The 22,798-nt window shown below is 41.3% G+C and overlaps 1 protein-coding gene and 1 long non-coding RNA gene across 3 annotated transcripts in view; both read right to left on the minus strand.

Annotated features, from left to right (window-relative positions):
- ghra (growth hormone receptor a) overlaps window positions 1-22,798 on the minus strand; it is a 66,656-nt gene that overhangs the window by 19,173 nt on the left and 24,685 nt on the right. For both annotated transcript variants that reach the window (XM_021606524.3, XM_090237952.1), the window contains 2 exons: window positions 4,200-4,332; window positions 3,774-3,946 (listed from right to left, as the gene is read on the minus strand). In XM_021606524.3, the coding sequence (XP_021462199.2) occupies window positions 3,774-3,946; window positions 4,200-4,332 (306 nt within the window). The remainder of the gene's footprint in view (window positions 1-3,773; window positions 3,947-4,199; window positions 4,333-22,798) is intronic.
- Window positions 15,210-22,701, minus strand: LOC149982856 (uncharacterized). Its single transcript, XR_016496676.1, has 2 exons — window positions 22,538-22,701; window positions 15,210-16,796 (listed from the first exon to the last, which is right to left on the minus strand). It is a non-coding gene; the product is annotated as an uncharacterized LOC149982856 (long non-coding RNA).

Here is a 22,798-nt window from a genome sequence, read left to right on the forward strand (position 1 = left end):
TATTACCCACCATTGCGACCTGTACACTCGTTGGCTGGCCATCGCTTCATACTCTTCGCCAAACCCACTGACTCCAGGTCATCTACAAGTTTCTGCTAGGTAAAGCCCAGCCTTATCTCAGCTCACTGGTCACCATAGCAGCACACACCCGTAGTACGTGCTCCAGCAGGTATATCTCACTGGTCACCCCCAAAGCCAATTCCTCCTTTGGCCGCCTCTCCTTCCAGTTCTATTGCTGCCATTGACTGGAAGGAACTGAAAAAATCTCCCTCACTAGCTTTAAGCACCTGCTGTCAGAGCAGCTCACAGATCACTGCACCTGTACATAGCCCATCTGTAAACAGCCCATCCAACTACTTCATCCCCATACTGTATTTATTTATTTATCTTGCTCCTTTGCACCCCAGTATCTCTACTTGCACATTCATCTTCTGCACATCTACCATTCCAGTGTCTAATTGCTATATTGTAATTACTTCGCCACCATGGCCTATTTATTGCCTTACCTCCCTTATCTTATCTCATTTGCACTCACTGTATATAGATTTGTATTTTTTCTACTGTATTATTGACTGTATGTTTGTTTATTCCATGTGTAACTCTGTGTTGTTGTATGTGCCGAACTGCTGTGCTTCATCTTGGCCAGGTCGCAGTTACAAATGTGAACTTGTTCTCAACTAGCCTACCTGGTTAAATAAAATAAAATAAAATCTAATTTTATTTGTCACGTGCCGAATACAACAGGTGTATACTTTACAGTGAAATGCTTACTTACAAGACACTTTGCTATTTACTTTGATGAAGCACCTTTGGTAGCAATTACAGCCTTGAGTCTTATTGGGTATGACGCTACAAGCTTGGCACACCTGTATTTGGGGAATTTCTCCCATTCTTCTCTGCGGATCTTCTCAAGCTCTGTCAGGTTGGATGGGGAGCGCCGCTGCACAGCTATTTTCTCTCCAGAGATGCTTGATCGGGCTCCAGTATGGGCTCTGGCTGGGCCACTCAAGGACATTCAGAGACTTGTCCTGAAGCCCCTCCTGAGTTGTCTTGGCTGTGTTCTTAGGGTCGTTGCCCTATTGGAAAGTGAACCTTCGCCCCAGTCTGAGGTGTTGAGCGCTCTGGACCAGGTTTCATCAAGGAGCTCTCTGTACTTTGCTCCGTTCATCTTTCCCTCGATCCTGACTAGTCTCCCAGTCCATGCCGCTATAAAACATCCCCACATCATGATGCTGCCACCACCATGCTTCCCTGTAGGGATGGTGCCAGGTTTCCTCCAGACGTGACACTTGGCATTCAGGCCAAAGAGTTAAATCTTGGTTTTATCAGACCAGAGAATCATGTTTCTCATGGTCAGAGTCCTTTAGGTGCCTTTTGGCACCTTTATGGGTCTTTACTGAAGAGTGGCGTCCATCTTGCCACTCTACCCTAAAGGCCTGATTGGTGGAGTGCTGCTGAGATGGTTGTCCTTCTGTAAGGAACTCTGGAGCGCTGTCAGAGTGACCATCGGGTTCTTGGTCACCTCCCTGACTAAAGCTCTTCTCCCACGCTCAGTTTGCCCAACTCTAGGAAGAGTCTTGGTGGTTCCAAACTTCCATTTAAGAATGATGGAGGGCACTGTGTTCTGGGGGACCTTAAATGCTGCATATATCTTTTGGTACCCTTCCCCAGATTTGAGCCTCAACCCAATCCAGTCTCGGAACTCTACGGACAATTCCTTCGATCTCATGGCTTGGTTTTTGCTCTGGCACTGTCAACTGTGGGACCTTAAATAGACAGGTGTGTGCCTTTCCAAATCATGTCCAATCATTTGCATTTACCACAGGTGGACTCCAATCAAGTTGCAGAAACATCTCTAGGATGATCAATGAAAACAGGATGCACCTAATTTCATAGCAAAGGGTCTGAATAGTTATGTAAATAAGGTATTTCACTTTTTATTTGTAATACATTTGCTAACATTTCTAAAAAACGTTTTCACGTCGTCATTATGGGGTAGTGTGTCTAGATTAATTAGGAGAAAAAAATATTTGATCCATTTTAGAATAAGGCTGTAATGTAACAAAATGTGGAAAAAGTCGAGGGGGTCTGAATACTTTTTGAATGTACCGTATATATACAGTATATGGCTGTAAGAGTAAGTTAGCTAGCATGCTTTAATTGTAATGGTTGCATAATTTATTTTATTTTAAATTCAAACCTTTATTTAACTAGGCAAGTCCGTTAAGGACAAATTCTTATTTACAATGACGGCCTACCCCGGCCAAACCCAGATGAAGCTGGGCCAATTGTGCGCCACCTATGGGACTCCCAATCAAGGCCGGATGTGATGCAGCCTGGATTCGAACCAGGGACTGCAGTGACACCTCTTGAACTGCATTAGGCCCTACTAATTCAGTTATTTCCATGCTAACAGACGAATCACGAATCTACTGTACAGCCATCAACTCGCTGTTGTCCTGCACATCTGCACTTCCTTGTGTCTCTCGTCAGTCAGTCAGAATAAACACCAATCAACTGGGACCGCTGGCTGGACAGGCCCTTCTTTGAAAACACAACGCAAGATTGTTACGAACTATGATCACATCTGCTACACTGGTGCCGAGACCAGTCTTCTCATCTTCGCAGGACATCTGTTACACAAGCTCTTTGGTTATTGCTTTTATTGCTAGGTATGACTGCACTGTTGGAGCGAGAAACACAAGCATTTCGCTGCACCTGCAATAACATCTGCAAATCTGTGTACGCAACCAATAAACTTTGATTTGATGAACTAAAGTGTTACCAACTGATAAACAAGCCTGAAATGAACAAACTGTGCACTTACTGCCTTTTTAAACTGACGTTTGGGACAGAACCCGATGTACGTACAGTTTTTATCCAAGCAAAACTTTGACGTGGAGTGGCCCCTCTCACTATTGACTGGTCGATACACAAACACTCTCTTAGATAAATGGGTATGTACTTTTGGAAAAAAACAGTTTGCTCCACTGAAACAGAAGCTCGTGCCTTGCTTTTACTGTGGGTTAAACAACGACACGAGGGATGATTGTTAATTCATCAGCTGTCGAGACAAAATTATAATTGTAACGGTCTTGCTGAAAATAATACATGTATAATTTTATCAGGTAACAATAATATATAATATATAAATAATATAAAAATATTCTCCAATGGAGACGTTCCTTTATATGTGCCTAATTGTCCTTTTATTTACTGCACTTAGTTTTTGGTTCATGCATACATGTGTATAGGTTATGTTATGCATTATAGATGACACTTCTACCATGTTTGACTATGATTGTTTTTAGTGTCTCAAAAATCAATTTGAATGGTCCACAATGTATTTAAAACGACCTACTGTCTGTCGCATATTGTATCATTGGGGAGCGACACTTAAATACATTTTCCTAAACTCTAAACTAAATTTGTTTGGGAGGCCCCTCAACCAATCAGGTAGATTTAACCAAAAACATGTCAAAGTTAACTGCCACTGCTGACGTCAAGAGTGAGTCCTCAAGACTTTATGACAAATGTGTATTTCAAACAGTCAAATTTGTGTTTTTTTTTTTCAGTGCCCTCCAGAAAATGAATGGGGATTTCTTTGCTGACCCAAGTAGGTGAGCCGGTCCAACAGTCCTCTATATTTGTAATGTGTTTATCAGACCCGTTCAGTTCCTTAAGTTCTGCAACTTGGCATAAAGCAGTGTCTAGGGCTAACTAAGTGTCGTTAACTATAATAGTCCATATTAGCATGTCTTTTGTGCCCTCACCGATGTCCTGCAATTCGAAACACAATTCATCGTAGGTGATGTTCTGGCTTTTGGAGCTGAGCCGCACACAGTAGGTCGTCCATATAACTGTGTTGTTCTTATTGAAGAAACATTCATTCTTCACAGAGGAGGAGTAGTCAGGGCACTCCCTCCATTCTTTCGTCAAATCATTTCTGAGGGAGCGAGAGAGAGAGAGATAGGACTAACACATTTTAGAGGTCTTTGGACTCTCGAGTCCACATGAGTCATTGATAAAAAGATAATATAAAACTTAAATCATTTTTTACAATACTTCCGGGGTATATAAAGCACACACACTCTTTACACGTTTTTCACTACTTTCCACACACTCACTCACTCACTCACTCACTCACTCACTCACTCACTCACTCACTCACTCACTCACTCACTCACTCACTCACTCACTTCTTCCAGTAGAACATTTGCAGTGCTCCGGGTTCCGTGAGATTCTGGAAGCTTCCGGCGCTCCACCAACAGCTAAACGTCACAAGCTCCCTGGATTTACACCCAGTGAAATGAGGAGCATGGACAAAGGGATCTGAGAGAGAGAAAGAGAGATCCACTTTAATTATCACAGAGAAGCATACTTTAAGAAAATGACACAGACTACTGTACAAGAAAAGATACCGTATGTGAAGAATTATTCATCTGTTGTGTGGATCAAATCTTTCATTAGGATAAATCTGCCTCTGGTTTCTGAGGTGTGGAAGTTGAACAAACTTTGATATAGGGTTGAACTATGTCCAAACCCGGGCTAGCTGTGCTCTGTGCATTTCAATCAGGCAGAGCATTGCTACTGTAAAAAACACTAGCAATATAGCCCTTTACAGTCATACCCGTACAGTATATGGGTTACAAATGGCTGATTTGGGTACGAATAAGAATCTACATTGGAATGTAGTGGCTGTACAGTAACATGCTATATATGATGTCAGAGCTCTGGCTCTGCGCTGTACAGGTTATGACTGACAGCCGTTCTGGGCTTGAGCACCGAGCGCGACAGGAAGTCCCCAATCCTCATATTTTTGGAGTGATGGAAATTCTGTAAATTAAGATCACTCAATGTATTTTGAAAGATGAGATGTTGAAGATTATAATAGATACCGCTTAGATGTCATACAAGCGTGCACAACACCTGTGAGTCCAAACGTGCAATTCACATTTCCGAATCATAAAACTCAATTCATATACAGTGTCGTTTATGATCACTATGTCTGATGTACAGTTACAAGATGACATGGCGTCATACGTTCTGAAAAGAATGAGATTATTTATTTATTGTGAAGAAAATTCACTGCAGCACACGCACCTGAATGCACTCATGACTATGCTCACCCAAATTAAGATTAATTTCTCTGAATTGCCTTGTGAAAGCCTAACAAGCATGCCTACCTGACCCAGATTGAGATTTCTAATGGACCGTTTTTAATTGCAGTAATTGTGTGATGGGGGGGGGGGGGGGGGTGCAGGGCTGTGTTCCAAGCGAAAAAGCTACAAGTGTGCTTGCTCTAGTTCCTCAACGGCACAGCTAGGAGAGCTAAAAAAAAAGTACCTTATAGTTGAAGACTCTTCTTTGAGACTGGAAATTGCTTAGGTACTGGGCACACTTTAGAGAGGTGTGTGTCCACTTGCAGACACCAGTTGGTCCTCTCCCTCAAACCCTTGTCATTTGTTGGTCTTTTGTTGCACCTACCCCACATTTCTTATCATGTTACTGAATGTATCCAGAGTATTTTCTGATTTCGTTATCATCAAATGCGGTGAAAAGTACAGTCAATGGAAAATACAAATAAAATCAACAGCGTAATGTTTTGATTCAGTCTTGTGTCAGGTGAACTGTTGTGTTCTCAACTTCAGTCTAATCATTTTCCCATTATCTACAAACTGTTTCCTTTCAGCTGCTACCATGGTTATGCATGTGCTTTTCATAATTACTCTGTAAGAAACATTTCAATTGAGCCCTATCCATAGAAGCCAATTGCCGCAATCGTAAAGGTCTAAGAACATCTTCAAAGCTTGGTAGGGCACCTGAGTGTAACCTTAATAGTTTCTTACCATGTGGTTCCACTGCCACTGCCACTTCTCTTCCATCCTTCTCCCCCCATTAGACCCATTTTCTCTGCCTCTACCCCCTCCACAGACCCACCGGCTCATCCTCCCTCTGAGTCAGTTTGTCATCCATTTGTGAGGCTTTGGGTTTGGCGTTACCATAAATAAGTGACTGAAGGTGCCATTGATTTCTGCTCAGAGCTCTCGCCGCACCTCCGTGCACACACACAGGCGCACACACATACATACACACAAACACATTGTATTAGCTACAGTGGGCTCTCGACACTACCTAATGGGTCTGTAGTGTTTGAATGGCTTATAAAAAGGGATTTAGTAAAGACTTGGAGGCTGAGGCGGTTTGTTAAATGTAGCCTAGACGTAAGGACTTTGAGTGTTATAGAGAATAACACATTAAATCATGAAAGCATATGACACACCTAAAACCTATTTCATAATGTCTCTGTCATAGTCTCAAATCTTGTTTCAAAGTCTGACTGACTGCTGGCTGCAGGTTGACAGGGAGCTAAACAATCGCTCCTGGCCAGAAGATGGATTCCTACCTCCCTCTCCATCCCTCTTTCCTCCTCCTCTCCTTTGCAGCTGAACTCTATAGAATACACATATTGGTTTACATGCGTGCGCGCACACACACACACACACACACACAATTCTAATTTGTGGAGCTGCTTTGCCTTTGATACGTGGTAATGTCATCTATCATCTTATACCATTATCATCACCAACATGGAACATACTTCTCAGTTTATTTGGTTGTTAAACATAGGTCTACAGTGGGGCAAAAAAGTATTTAGTCAGCCACCAATTGTGCAAGTTCTCCCACTTAAAAAGATGAGAGGCCTGTAATTGTCATCATAGGTACACTTCAACTATGACAGACAAAATGAGAGAAAAAAAATCCAGAAAATCACATTGTAGGATTTTTTATGAATTTATTTGCAAATTATGGTGGAAAATAAGTATTTGGTCAATAACAAAAATTTATCTCAATACTTTGTTATATACCCTTTGTTGGCAATGACAGAGGTCAAACGTTTTCTGTAAGTCTTCACAAGGTTTTCACACACTGTTGCTGGTATTTTGGCCCATTCCTCCATGCAGATCTCCTCTAGAGCAGTGATGTTTTGGGGCTGTTGCTGGGCAACACGGACTTTCAACTCCCTCCAAAGATTTTCTATGGGGTTGAGATCAGGAGACTGGCTAGGCCACTCCAGGACCTTGAAATGCTTCTTACGAAGCCACTCCTTCGTTGCCCGGGCGGTGTGTTTGGGATCATTGTCATGCTGAAAGACCCAGCCACGTTTCATCTTCAATGCCCTTACTGATGGAAGGAGGTTTTCACTCAAAATCTCACGATACATGGCCCCATTCATTCATTCCTTTACACGGATCAGTCGTCCTGGTCCCTTTGCAGAAAAACAGCCCCAAAGCATGATGTTTCCACCCCCATGCTTCACAGTAGGTATGGTGTTCTTTGGATGCAACTCAGCATTATTTGTCCTCCACACATGACGAGTTGAGTTTTTACCAAAAAGTTATATTTTGGTTTCATCTGACCATATGACATTCTCCCAATCTTCTTCTGGGTCATCCAAATGCTCTCTAGCAAACTTCAGACGAGCCTGGACATGTACTGGCTTAAGCAGGAGGACAAATCTGGCACTGCAGGATTTGAGTCCCTGGCGGCGTAGTGTGTTACTGATGGTAGGCTTTGTTACTTTGGTCCCAGCTCTCTGCAGGTCATTCACTAGGTCCCCCCGTGTGGTTCTGGGATTTTTGCTCACCGTTCTTGTGATCATTTTGACCCCACGGGGTGAGATCTTGCATGGAGCTCCAGATCAAGGGAGATTATCAGTGGTCTTGTATGTCTTCCATTTCCTAATAATTGCTACCACAGTCGATTTCTTCAAACCAAGCTGCTTACCTATTGCAGATTCAGTCTTCCCAGCCTGGTGCAAGTCTACAATTTTGTTTCTGGTGTCCTTTGACAGCTCTTTGGTCTTGGCCATAGTGGAGTTTGGAGTGTGACTGTTTGAGGTTGTGGACAGGTGTCTTTTATACTGATAAGTTCAAACAGGTGCCATTAATACAGGTAACGAGTGGAGGACGGAGGAGCCTCTTAAAGAAGAAGTTACAGGTCTGTGAGAGCCAGAAATCTTGCTTGTTTGTAGGTGACTAAATACTTATTTTCCACCATAATTTGCAAATACATTCATTAAAAATCCTACAATGTGATTTTCTGGATTTTTTTTCTCATTTTGTCTGTCATAGTTGAAGTGTACCTATGATGAAAATGACAGGCCTCTCATCTTTGTAAGTGGGAGAACATGCACAATTGGTGGCTGACTAAATACTTTTTTGCCCCACTGTATGTGAATATAAGCCTATATCTCATATTTCAGTGCATTCCTCTCTCCCACGCTCTCCCTCACAACAAGGACGATGTGTGGCTCCCTGCCCTCTGTTAATTCAACCCTCCCTAACTCTCACCCCTCGAATTCCAGCTGCCCCAATCAAAGAGTTGCTGCAGACCTTGAACGCTATGATGCCAAAACATACAGCAGGGAGAATGGCCTACCCCTGCCTAGATATACTTACTGCTTTACTTTAAAAACATAGAAAAGGCCTGATTATGGGAATGGTGCTTAAAGATACTAGGAGTTCAACTATAACTCCTGCCTAGAACCCTGCCAACTAAAAAAGATGTGCATTTAAACTTCTCCCATCAATCAAAGACAACACAAAAAACAACAGAATAATGATTAGCCTTCCCTTGCCCTGCCTTGGAAATCACTGCAAAGCTAAATAATTAATCTAAGCATGAATGGAAATAGTGCATTAAAGAACACTGTATAATTGATAACTCTCAACATTTTTTCATTTTTACAGGTAGCCTACACAGTACATTGTTTATAAATGTCAAATCACCGCTTTGTCTATACATTACAGTTCCATGCATTTCGCATACTTAATTTATTTTAAATCGAATAGAAGATGAAAGACATCTCTGAGCCAAACAATCATTTCCCATCAAAAGGAGGTGTACTCCACTGTATCGAGCTTGTGTACTAGGTAGTGATGGGGGTAAAACAAAATGGATACAGTTACATATCAGGATATTCTTTTTGCCAATATATCATGTTGTTTTGACAGTATCGCAATATTATTTTTGCGCCAGTCGGCTGCAACCAAACCTACAGTATATTTCCTTCATAGCTTGTTCTCCATCTTCTTTTAGGGAGCCTGTTTACTTACACATTTACTTCCATGACTGATCGAAACCAATTTTCCCATTTTCCCTCTCTCTTGTCCCTTTGCAGCAGACGTTTGGTCAGCAATACGTTTTTGACCATGGGATCGCAATAAAATCACAGTATTGAATCGCAATACATGTAAAATCGTGAGAATCGAAATACATATCGTATCGGCACCTATGCATCGTGATAATATAGTATCGTGAGGTCCCTGGCAATTCCCAGCCCTAGTACTAGGCTAAGTGAAATGATTGTGACAAATTAGTGCTGAAGTTGTAAATATCTTTGACGTCATTGTAAGTGGTTTTGGATCAAAGTGTCGGCCAAATTATCTTAATGTGCAGGAGGTCAAGGTTAACTGGGAGTTCTCTACTATTCTATCACCAACTGGACACATCTGCCCGGCCTCCAAGCCAAAAGTCTATCGGAGGTGAAAGGTTATGAACAACACCTGATAAACAGTCTCCTGCTCATCTGCTGAGAGGACTTTTCCAACCTTTGGTCTGTGAGTTTTTGACAGAGGCCTAAATGATCGATTTTAAAAGGGAAAATATAAAATGTCTGTCTGGCCTTTTGTGACTCAGGGCCCTTTTTATTATGCCTGTTTGGGGATGTATTTCAGAGGCTTTTCATAACTGATCATTGACAGAAGGTCATCTGTGAGAGAAGGGCATCTGGGTATGACAAACGGAGAAGAACATGAAGGACTGGATGGAGAACAAGGTTTTTTTTCTGATGAGAACGTCAATTTTGTCTTCTTTCAGCAGGAGAATGGCACGACTCTTATATAACCAGCATGCTCCTAAAGCAATGGAAACACAAACATGTTGTGCATGCCTGTGTATGCTACAGACTGTGTGCATTTGTGCCCCCACTCCTCTCTCTCTCTATCAGGCTGAAAAACAGTCTTCCTCCCTGTACCAGTCCACACAGCGTAGCTAGGAAACAGAGCCTGACTCACTGACAAGACGACAATCATTAGGCTGAAAACAAACCCTCTAAAGTCTAGATAAAACCCTTTCTGTGAGCACCAAAGCCACAATAAATTGCGGTGTGAAAAGAGCAAAGGCGCGTTAGGGATATATCAGCGGGTATATTGCAAAACGGTTAGCTAATTGCCCTGAAGAGCCTGGGGGATATGGGGCTAATGCTGAGAATCACCACCTTTCCAGCTCATTTGGTAATGTGAGAGAGTTAGCTAACACTGGGCTAACAACACACAGAGTGATTTCTTCAGAGAGATGGAGACAGGTGGAGGTTTGTGTGTGTGAGTGTGAGCGAGCAAGCGAGTGAGCATATCAACAACAAAACATTCTTTCAACTTTCAGAATCTTTAGCAACTCGTGTGTCATCAAATGTCAAAGTCATAATCATCACATTGACATTACTCTCAGATAATTAGCTAGTGGTTTCAATTTCACTAGTTCCCAAATCAGGCATGGTAAGATGTACATCCATCATGATGTGGCATTGCAGGCACATTCTCCTAATGCTATAAAAGGCCATTACCAAGGAGAAGCAGCAAGAGATTAGAATATTATCTAGCTCACTATAAAGCAATGACCTTCTGATCCATCTCAGCTACCGTTTGTTACCTGGGCAAAGAACACAGCTACATTTTTCATTCTGCATCCTGTTGCTTTCTTGCAGATAAGCCAATTAGGCACAGTGTGCATGTGTGTGTGTGTGTGTGTGTGTGTGTGTGTGTCTGCATGCGTGTGTGCATTTCTATATGCATACAAAGGACGTTTACAAGAACGAAAAATCCTTCTACTGTCATTCAATTCACAGGTTCATCAGAACCCCATGCTAGTGTTGATATTTTGTGCTGTTGTTTTCAAAGGACATTCAGTCTGTTCTTTTGCCTTAAATGTTTAGCTAGTAAGTGCCCTGTATCCATTCTAATGAGCCCACTGTAATATCCCTCTGCTGTATTGGACATTCTGTCCATTTAAACACGTCCATTCACAAACCTTGTTGCTCTTCCCACTTAAGTGTCTAAATCAGTGCGATTTAATGTGATTTCCGTGCAAATTGAGTTACATCCTGGTGTGTCATCACTCACGCACACACACACACACACACACACACTTGAAATACTTTATTTGAATCCACAAATCACATTACACCCATATGGAAAAAAACTAAAAAATATATTTTTAGATACAGTTTTTAGGATATGTCAAATATTTAAAATTGTCCCAAAAAATGTACACTGAGTATACAAAGCCTGAAGAACACCTACTCTTTCCATGACACGGACTGACCAGGTGAATCCAGGTGAAAGCTATGATCCCTTATTGATGTCACTTGTTAAATCCACTTCAATTAGTGTAGATGTAGGGGAGGAGACAGTTTAAAGAAGGATTTTTAAACCTTGAGATATGGATTATTTAGTATGTGTCCCATTCAGAGGGTGAATGGGCAAGACAAAATATTTAAGTGCCTTTAAATGGGGTATGGTAGTAGTGGTGTAAAGTACTTACCCCAAAAACTACTTAAAGTATTTTTAGTTATCTGTAATTAACTTTTACTTCACTACATTTCTAAAGAAACTAATGTACTTTCTACTCCATACATTTTCCCTGACACCCAAAAGTACTCATTACATGTTGAATGCTTGGCAGTGATAAATCCTATTAAAATGTAACATGTAGTTTGTTTGTATCCTGTTTAGTGAATGATTACTGTGAGTATTAACGGAGTTTAGGCCATGAAAATGTGTGTATGCCAATTTAGAAATGTTGACCTAATCAGAGGAAATTGCCTAGGATCAGAGAGCAGGGTCAGGCGCAGAACAGAAGATGGACGGGGTGTGATTCTGACATCTGGCTAAACAAAGAGAGGACCGTGGACATTTCACAGGGGAAAGGAGGGAATCTCATTTGGGTCATAAAATGTATAGCTGGGGAGGTGACGCCTTCAAGGGAAGAGTATAAAATGTGTTGTGAGCTTTCTAATTGCATGCACTTAGCTGACTGTATCCTTGGTAATAAACACTTGAAACTTCTCTTGAGCTTTTGGCCTCAATACCTTGTGGAAAAGAGGTTGCAAAAGCATTTTTCTTTTTAACAGCAGGACAGGAAAATGGTCCAATTCACACACTCATCAAGAGAACATCGCTGGTCTTCCCTACTGCCTCTGATCTGGCGGACTCACTACACACACGCGTTTCTTACACACACGTTTCTTCTGTAAAATATGTCTGAGTGTTGGAGTGTGCCACTGGCTATCCGTAAAAATGTAAAAATAAATGAAAAGGATTTACACTTGTACTTTTGATACTGAAAGTTTATTTTAGCAAGTACATTCACTTTTGATACTTCAGTATATTTAAACCAAATACTTTTAGACTTTTACTCAAGTAGTATTTTACTGGGTGACTAACCTTTGAGTTATTTTCCATTAAGGTATCTTTACTTTTACTCAAGTATGACAATTGGGTACTTTTCCCACCACTGTATGGTAGTAGGTGTCAGGGGCACCGGTTTCTTTCAAGAACTGCAACGTATTTAGGGAGTTTCCTCCATTCTTCTCTGCAGATCTTCTCAAGCTCTGTCAAGTTGGATGGGGAACGTTGCTGCACAGCTATTTTCAAGTCTCGTGAGAGATGTTTGATCAGGTTCAAGTCCGGGTTCTAGCTGGGCCACTCAAGGACATTGAGTCTTGTCCCAAAGCCACTCCTGCGTTGTCTTGGCTGTGTGCTTAGGGTCATTGTCCTGTTTGAAGGTGAACCTTCACCCCAGTCTGAGGTTCTGAGCGCTCTGGAGCAGGTTTTCATCAAGAATCTTTCAGTACTTGGCTCCATTCATCTTTCTCCCGAACCTAACGAGTGTCCCATTCCCTGTTGCTGAAAAACAGGTTTCCTCCAGACGTGACGCTTGGCATTCAGGCCAAAGAGTTCATTCTTGGTTTCATCAGACCAGAGAATCTTGTTTCTCATGGTCTGAGAGTCCTTTAGGTGCCTTTTGGCAAACTCCAAGCGGGCTGTCATGTGCCTTTTACAGAGGAGTGGCTTCCGTCTGACCGCTCTACCATAAAGGCCTGATTGGTGGAGTGTTGCAGAAATTGTGTTCTTGGGGACCTTCAATGCTGAGACATTTTTTGGTACCTTTCCCTAGATCTGTCCCTCGACACAATCCTGTCGTCTCGGAGCTCTACAGATAATTGATTCAACTTCATGGCTTGGTTTTTGCTCTGACATGCACTGTCAACTGTGGGACGTTATATACACAGTTGTGTGCCTTTCCAAATCATGCCCAATCAATTGAATTAACCACAGGTGGACTCCAATGAAGTTGTAGAAACATCAAGGATGATCAAAGGAAACAGGATGCACATGAGCTCAATTTCGAGTCTCATAGCAAAGGGTCTGAATACTTATGCAAATAAGGTATCTGTTTTTATTTTTAATACTTTTGTAAAAATGTCTAAAAACCTCTGACTTGAACCCGATCTAACATCTCTGGAAAGACCTGAAAATGTCTGTGCAGCGACATTCCCCGTCCAACCTGACAGAGCTTGAGAGGATCTGAAGAGAAGAATGGGACAAACTCCCTAATTACAGGTCTGCCAAGCTTGTAGCGTCATACTCAAAAAGACTCGAGGCTGTAATCACTGCCACATGTGCTTCAACAAAGTACTAAGCAAAGGGTCTGAATACTTATGTAAATGTGATCAAAAAAAAAAGATTCTATAAATATCTTGAGTATCAAATAAAAACGTATATCAAGTATTAATGTAAATGAATAAGGCTTTTCATCCTTTCAATAAAGATGAAGATAAAGATATCTTCTATTACGTTCTCACTAACGTGGAGGTCCGACTTTCTGAGATTGACATCTAATGAGCCAATGAAAAGTGACCATGAGAAGGCATAAATCCGCCTACACAATCCTGGGTATAACACCACTAACCATCCACTGTAGAGCCGTATAATACCACAAGACCTAGACCAACACTGACGTATTGTTCAAATGTATTATGAAGTTATGAGTAATTGGAAATAAATAAATAAATAATAATAATGTTCACATCATATTCACTGTGGTGTTGTCTGTCTCTAACAGTGGGGGCCAAACAATAACAGTAATTGATTCAGGACGACCGGGATCTTCGTTGAAATCTTTCAAATGCATGCATATTTATTGAAATGAAAATGTTTGCTTACAGGAGGACTGGGGACCTAGACCAACCCTTTGACATATTGTGGATCATTGTACGACCTATTGTTTGGTTTAAACTGATAAAAACACTATTTTTGATTTATTTATTTATTTTTAAACAGCCTAATGCCGAATCTCGGGCACTTGATTTTTTCATTATTTAATTAAGCTGAAGAGAGGCACTTACTACAAAAACTAAATTCCCCTGTACTTTTGTATACTTTATAGCCAGTAGTTCTGAAAGTTTCACTCATGAGCCAAAAGGTCCCTGAAAATTCCATACTACATCACATACAGTATTAGTCAAAAGTTTGGACACACCTACTCATTCAAGGGTTGTTCTTTATTTTTTACTACATTGTAGAATAATAGCGAAGACATCAAATATATTAGATAACACATATGGAATCGTGCAGTAACCAAAAAAGCATTAAACAAAATCAAAATATAATTTTATATTTGAGATTCTTCAACGTAGCCACCTTTTGCCTTGATGACAGCTTTGCACAACCTAATCACCAGGGTTGGGGTCAATTGCATTTAGTCAAATCAGGAGGTGCTTGAGATCCCAAATTAGTTATACAGGAAGTGCGCCAATGAAAAGGTTTGCGTAAATGTTCCTAAATTCTAAAACAGATATTTTTCAGAATAATAAAAATAGGTTTGTATGTCAAAGAGATGTTCACATGAATAATGTCTATTTGTCACATGGTATCTGTGCAACTTAATGTAAGGTGTAGGCTGAACAGCCTTACCTTCTTAACCCTTTGACGTGTACAAACACCTGGGTGTGATCATTCTACAGTGGTCCCTGCAGCATACACTCAAACCAGTGTGATTAGAACAATTCATTTCAACGTATAGCTACGATTGACGCAACAGTCGGCGTTTGAGCTGCTCACTCTTGCATAAACAGTCTGTACAACGTTATGTCCTCAATGTGAGCAGTTTATTTTTGGATGCAATTTTCAGACATTCGCAGAAGTAGAAACGACATAACACAATTCTCATCCAAGTTGGAAAATATTGGATACAGTACATCAGTTCTAGCGCTAACTGAGGAAAGATTGAGCTAACACAAGCAGTCATATTAGGTCAACTCTCAGCTGATAGAAACCATAATATGAATTAGATAATATAAATGACTATTTACAGTTCATCACATTTCAAAATAATTGAGTAAAACACTTTCTAAAAGTCTAAAGTAATCCCACGGTGAGTAGTTTGTGCACACCGCCATGTTCGTTTTTCGGGCATCAACCAAAGATCAGAAGAGGTGACAAGCTGAGTTGGGTCTGAGTATGCATTTATAAGGCGAAGGGGGTGTTTCATCTAGCATCATTCACTTCCCAGCCATTCACTTCTGGAAGTTTAAAGATGAGAACCATCCCTTCACCTTGTTTTGGTATAACATCTTTGGTCTGACAGACACCCAGAATGCATTGAATGACATCAACAAACATGGCTCCACACATAGCCGGCAAATAGCTTAGCAATAGCTGATCATAATCAGTACAACCTTCAAGAAAGTATTTTACACACATCTTATGTGTCCATTACAATCTATGCAAAAATTGGAATGCATGATGTGACCAGTACTTGAAAACATGTAAATAAAACCATTTCCTGAAACGGATTTATTGATAAAAGTGGCCAATGTCGGTGTTATGGTACTGATGATTTGTCGCCACAAACAGTTTGTTTACATTTTTACCGTGGTGGTTAGATGGAGTAGCTAGGCCTACAACAGCTCTGTCTAGTGGTCGCGTCAGGGGCAGTTGTTGACAACTGTAGCATTTTAGCTAAGCCTAACCCTAACCCTTTTCCTAACCTTAAGATAATGGAGGTTAACATCCCACATTAATTCACCTAACCTGCTGCGTTAATTGTCCTAACCTGCCATGTTAATTATCTTAACCTGCTATGTAAACAAACCATCTGGGAAACAAATCATCATTATCACCACACTGGCAGCCAATCACGTCACCCCTGACACTCACTTGGAGCCATTGTATTGTTGTTTATGTAGCTAGTGTGGTAAGCTGTAGAATTATAACTCTATTTCAAAAGGAGACAACTCACAAATGTGGAAATTCAGGAGATTTTTGTAAATTCGGACAATGATTCTGAGTATGACAGTGAGGAATCAGATTATGACAGTGACAGTGAGGAGCTGCTCTCCAAACTTGTGACCTTCAAGAACGCTGAATCTCAGGACCCCTTGCCCACCAATGAAGTCCCAGGTCCGTCTGATGATGGTGGTGGTGATGGAGGCAGGCCAACAGTGGGTGAAGTACAGCAGGTCTGCAGTAGCTGGAACGCTGCCAGCCATTTCACCCATCCTGAACCTGCTGTTCACTTTGATGAGTCCCAGCTAAGAGCGCAAAGCCACTTGCCATCTCCCTCTGAGGCAGAGTGCGTCAAGTTGTTTCTGACAGAAATATAGTGGAGGAGAACAATCACTATGCCTTGGAGCTACAGGAGAAGAGATAGCCACAGGGAAGGTGGATCACCTGATGGGAGAGTGAAAGATCAAACCAGACTGAGTGCTTGTCTAAAATCGCAAAATGGGGGTAGTGGATAAGTCGGACATGATGAACAGCTTTGTGGCATGCGCTCGGAAAAGAAGATATTTGTCCGTCTGATCAACATTGCTGTTCTCAATGGCCACATAACACTGCTTTAAAAATAATCATTGTGAATAATATAACCGTAAGAAACAGTAACGGAACAGCTCCACAAGGGGGCAGGGTAGGACAGAACAGAGTTATGCTAAACAGGCCAAATGAATACATAGGCCCCGGTCATGATAAGGCCAGGGCAGCTTCAAAGGAAACAACACAAGCTAATACTTCTCTGACGGAGCTAATAGCTAGCTAAATAAGCACAAATGAGTACAACACCATAAAGGTTATGAAATTAGTATCTCGCATGTCCGCGTTTATAAAGGCATACACACAGAATACATTATTCTCCATACATATACTGAGTGTACAAAACATTAGGAACACCAGCTCTTTCCATGACATAGAACAGGGCTCCCCAACTAGCGGGCTGCGTGTGGCTTAATTTGGCCCCAAATTTTTTGAGGAAAAAAATATTAAAACATTTTATTTATTTAGAATTTTCATTGTTGAAAATAAGACAGTAAAACCACCAAAAAATCAGCTCCAAGTGATTTTGTAAATCTGTTCCCAAATATTCCCACCTATTATAGAGACACGTGATACAAATGCAAGCAAGGTTTGAAATGATGTTTTAGTCAAATATGTGACACAATTCAGCAAACTAGGTGTATGAGTCACAACTTCATAGAAGAGCCGTTTGAACGCAATCATTTTTTTATTTTATCAAAATGTTTTTTTGGGGGCAGAAATGCCTTTTCGAACATGTGAACTTTAATGTGCCTTAATAACAAACTTGTATGCCATCTGTAAATACGAATACAATTGTTAAATTACGAGCCTTGTTGGTCAAGCCACATAAAAAGACAGCAACCACTAGCCATGATTGGCTGAGATAATAGGTGGGCTGGACATGCAGAGAGAGGATTGGTCTGCCATATTGAAGGCGTCTGTCTATTTGAGCTCGTGAGTCTGTGTTGGTAATCCTGTCGAATGCAGATTTTTCAAAAATATATTGTGTAGTGGAGCTCCATAAAGTGTTGCTCTCCATTTTCTGGAGGATCAAGTTTCGAAATCAGTGGAATTAGGGTATGATAGCTAAAGAGATGAAGTAAACACCTGTCTCCGGTTTACATCTTCAAACTAAGGGCAACCGTGGTATGGCATTCCTGACAGGGAGATGCGTCCATGACGCATGTTGATGTATACAGGTTAAGATAGCTAGCTAGCTATATTTTCAGATATTACACATTTCTAATTTTGACAGGAAGTGGTTTCATTTCAAGCTAAAGTGTACTGTTCGCTACAGTGGTTCGTCCTTTAAAAGTTGCAGCGTACTGCAGCACAGCTTGCATGGTGACGCAGAATTCTATAGCACGTTATTTAAGTGTCAGCCGCTGTTACCATTAATGCTAGTTAGTGCTAGTTTGACCACCAGAGGGCATCTTTGAGAAGCATTTGATAGCCTTCAATAGTGGCCGCACTAGAGAATTTAAAACCTTTTTTGTAAGAACATTAGTATATGGGAATGATTTTAAGAAATGTTGCATCATTAATTAGATTAATATTATGGTGTTTCTATTCCGAGAAAAATCAAAAACCCTCAGGGTTTCTGTTAGGATGGAACGGAAAATATGGCGCTGTACAACGTGACGGTACGGAGTAGGCTACAGTACTAAGAGCATAACATTTCTACACCCTAATTGTAGTCTAACCAATACCCAAACGGAGATTCAGTGAAAATAAAAATCAAGACCAGTCTCCTTGCTTGTCTCAGAGCAGCACGAAACAGTGCTAAAATAGTTGACCACAGGGGTAGGCTATTGCTTCAAATCCTATTAATTCTAACTTCAATATGCTCTTTAAATAAATAAGACCTATAAGACCTAAGCACATTACTCAATACTAGTGAGACTCATATTGCCAATAATTACATATGGGTCTGCCGTAGTAAACATGACAATGTTTACATTTCCAGCGAGGCTATTCAAGCCATCGACTCGCTGATGAATGAAGATGATGAACGATCGGCAAAGGCCATCTGTAATCTGCTGGCACATCAACATCACATTGCTCTAATCAAAGTCAGAAGACAGTTTAAGAATCTTGCATTGACTTATGGAAAGGCTCAGTAAGACATGTTATATATATAGTTGAAGTCGGAAGTTTATATACACCTTATAGGCTGACCACACCGCTCGCGTCGCAAAATAAATGTAGAACTCTATGTTATTCAATTATTGCACCCACACTGCTCACGCGCGTCAACGAGCGTCTGCGTTGCCAAGGGCTAAAATAAAACTCCTTTCTATTTCTGACGCAGTTCGCGCTGCAAGTCCTGCCTCTCCCATCTCCACATTGGTTTATAGAAGCAGGTACCCACGTGCCATCTCCTCATTGGTTATACCCACGTGGGTGACTGAAAGACGAACTGTGTTGCTGGTCGGTGTAGTAATACTATGAAAGTTTAGATGCTAATTACCATATACATTTAAAGATGTAAAAAGCCTTGAAGGAGAATAGATTACTAAAAACGGTCAACCGAATCGTTTCATGTGTGGATTAACTGTCGGAGTACAGAACCTTGTGCATGTCAGGTAAAATAACAACTTAATGTTTATAAATTAGCTAGCTAGCAATCTAGCTAAATAGGACAAATTAGCTAGCAAGTGCAAGCTAACTAGCTAAATTGCCATAAATGTTTAATGCTTTTTGACCTGTTCTAAAAATTAATGTAATTGGTTCAGAGTTTGTTATGATATTTTAACCTGTGTGTCATGATCGCGTTTGGTGTAGGGGGACAAAATAAATGTATGCACGATGGCGCACGATGGTGCACTCGCGCAGCCTGTTTTGGTTCCGTGTTAGCCAAATACATTTAAACTCAGTTTTTCACAATCCCTGACATTTAATCGTAGTACACATCCCCAGTGGGTCAGAAGTTTACATACACTCAATTAGTATTTGGTTGCATTGCCTGTAAATTGTAACTTTCGGGTAGCTTTCCACAAGCTACCTACAACAAGTTGGGTGAATTTTGGCCCATTCCTCCTGACAGAGCTGGTGTAACTGAGTCAGGTAAGTAGGCCTCCTTGCTCACACACGCTTTTTCAGTTCTGTCCACAAGTTTTGTATGGGATTAAGGTCAGGGCTTTGTGATGGCCACTCCAATACTTTGACTTTGTTGTCCTTAAGCCATTTGCCACAACTTTGAAAGTGTGCTTGGGGTCATTGTCCATTTGGAAGACCCATTTGCAACCAAGCTAATTTTCTGGAATTTTCCAAGCTGTTTAAAAGGCACAGTCTACTTAGTGTATGTAAACTTCTGACACACTGGAATTGTGATGCAGTGAATTATAAGTGAAATAACCTGTCTGTAAACAATTGTTGGAAAAATTACTTGTGTCGTACACAAAGTAGATTTCCTAACCGACTTGCCAAAACTATAGTTTGTTAACAAGAAATTTGTGGAGTGGATGAAAAATGAGTTTTAATGACTTCAACCTAAGTGTATGTACACTTCTGACTTCAACTGTATAGCTTGGAAAATTCCAGAAAATTATGTCATGGCTTTACAAGCTTCTGGTTAATTGATATTATTTGAGTCAATTGGAGGTGTACCTGTGGATGTATTTCAAGGCCTACCTTCAAATTCAGTGCCTCTTTGCTTGATATAATGGGAAAATCAAAAGGAAATCAGAAATCCGACCTAGAAAAACAATTGTAGACCTCTACAAGTCTGGTTCAACCTAGAGAGCAATTTCCAAATGCCTGAAGGTACCACGTTCATCTGTACAAACAATAGTACGCAAGTATAAACACCTCGGGACAACACAGTCGTCATACCTCTCAGGAAGGAGTGCTCTTCACTGATGAGTCGCGGTTTTATCTCACTAGGGGTTATGGTCGGATTTCCGTTTATTAAGGAATGAGCGTTACACCGAGGCCTGTACTCTGGAGCGGGATCGATTTGGAGGTGGAGGGTCTGTCATGGTCTGGGGCGGTGTGTCGCAGCATCATCGGACTGAGCTTGTTGTCATTGCAGGCAATCTCATTCCCCCCAGAAATGTCCGGGAACTTGCAGGTGCCTTGGTGGAAGAGTGGGGTAACATCTCACAGCAAGAATTGGAAAATCTGGTGCAGTCCATAAGGAGATGATGTACTGCAGTACTTAATGCAGCTGGTGGCCACACCAGATACTGACTGTTACTTTTGACCTCTGTCACTTCCCACGAGCCAGGTTGTGACAAAAACTCACATTCATTCTTATGTTTAATAAATGTATTAGTGTGTGTGTGGCAGGCTTACAATGATGGCAAAAAAACAACATTTGAGAGTGCCCTGACCCTGGTGCTAGAGGGGGTACACAGCTGGAGGTTGACTGTTTCAAGGGCTACGGGACTATAAAACGTTTGGGAACCACTGCCCAAGACCCACTCCAATTCGCATACCGCCCCAACAGATCTACAGGTGATGCAATCTCTATTGCACTCCACACTGCCCTTTCCCACCTGGACAAAAGGAACACCAACGTGTGAATGCTGTTCATTGACTACAGCTCAGCATTCAACATCATAGTGCCCTCAAAGCTCACCACTAAGCTAAGGACCCTGGGACTAAATACCTCCCTGCAACTGGATCCTGGACTTCCTGTTGGGCCGCTCCCCAGGTGGTAAGGGTAGGCAACAACACATTTGCCACAGTGATCCTCAACACAGGGGCCCTTCAGGGGTACGTGTTTAGTCCCCTCCTGTACTCCCTGTTCACCAACAACTGGGTGGTCAAGCACGACTCCAACACCATCATTAAGTTTGCCGATGATAACGGTTGTGGGCCTGATCACCGACCACGATGACAGAGCCTATGGGAAGGAGGTCAGAGACTTAGCAGTGTGGTGCCAGGACAACAACCTTTCCCTCAACGTGATAAAAACAAAGAAGATGATCGTGGACAACAGAAAAAGGATGGCCCGAGCACGCCCCCATTCTCATCAACAGGCCTGTAGTGGAGCAGGTCGAGAGTCCATATAACCAACAACCTATCATGGTACAAACACACCAAGAAAGTCATGAAGAGAGCACGACAACGCCTATTCCCCCTCAGGAGACTGAAAATATTTGGCATGGGTCCTCAGATCCTCAAAAGGTTCTACAGCTGCAAGTGGTACCATAGTGTCACATCTAAGTTCAAAAGGCTCCTTAACAGCTTCTACCCCCAAGCCATAAGACTGCTGAACAGTTCATCAAATGGCTATCCAAACTATTTGCATTGACCACCCTGTTTTTTTATGCTGCTACTACTCGCTGTTTATTATCTATGCATATAGTCACTTTACCCCTACCTACGTGTACATATTACCTCAATTACCTCAACTAACCTGCACCCCTGCACATTGACTCAGTACCGGTGCCCTCTGTATATAGGCTCATTATTGTTATTTTATTGTCTTAATTTCTTTTTACATTTGTTTATTTAGTAAATATTTTCCTAACTCTTATTTTTATTTTATTGTTGTTTAAGGGCTTGTAAGTAAGCATTTTATGGTAAGGTCTACACATCTATTCGGCGCTTGTGACAAATAACATTTGATTTGATAACACGTCGATAATTTTCAAAATATATTTACTTACTTTAATAGGTTCTCCCACTTCCTCCATTTTCTGGGTCCTTAGAAAAACAAAATAATGGGCAATCTTTCCGAAGTTTCCATTGGTAGCAAAACCCAGCCAGCTATATGGACAATTGGAGGACTTCCACCATACTGACTCTGGTCTCCCAACATGGCGACTGGTGTGGTTGCTAGGTGATTTTTTACGCAACTGCAACCACTCTGTAGATAATTGGCAAGCAGCGTGACTTGGTTTGAGGGCAGGGCGGGTTAACTGTCCTAT

This window comes from Oncorhynchus mykiss, chromosome 6 (assembly GCF_057628025.1).
Source record: "Oncorhynchus mykiss isolate SJ-2025 chromosome 6, ASM5762802v1, whole genome shotgun sequence".
Lineage (NCBI taxonomy): Eukaryota > Metazoa > Chordata > Actinopteri > Salmoniformes > Salmonidae > Oncorhynchus > Oncorhynchus mykiss.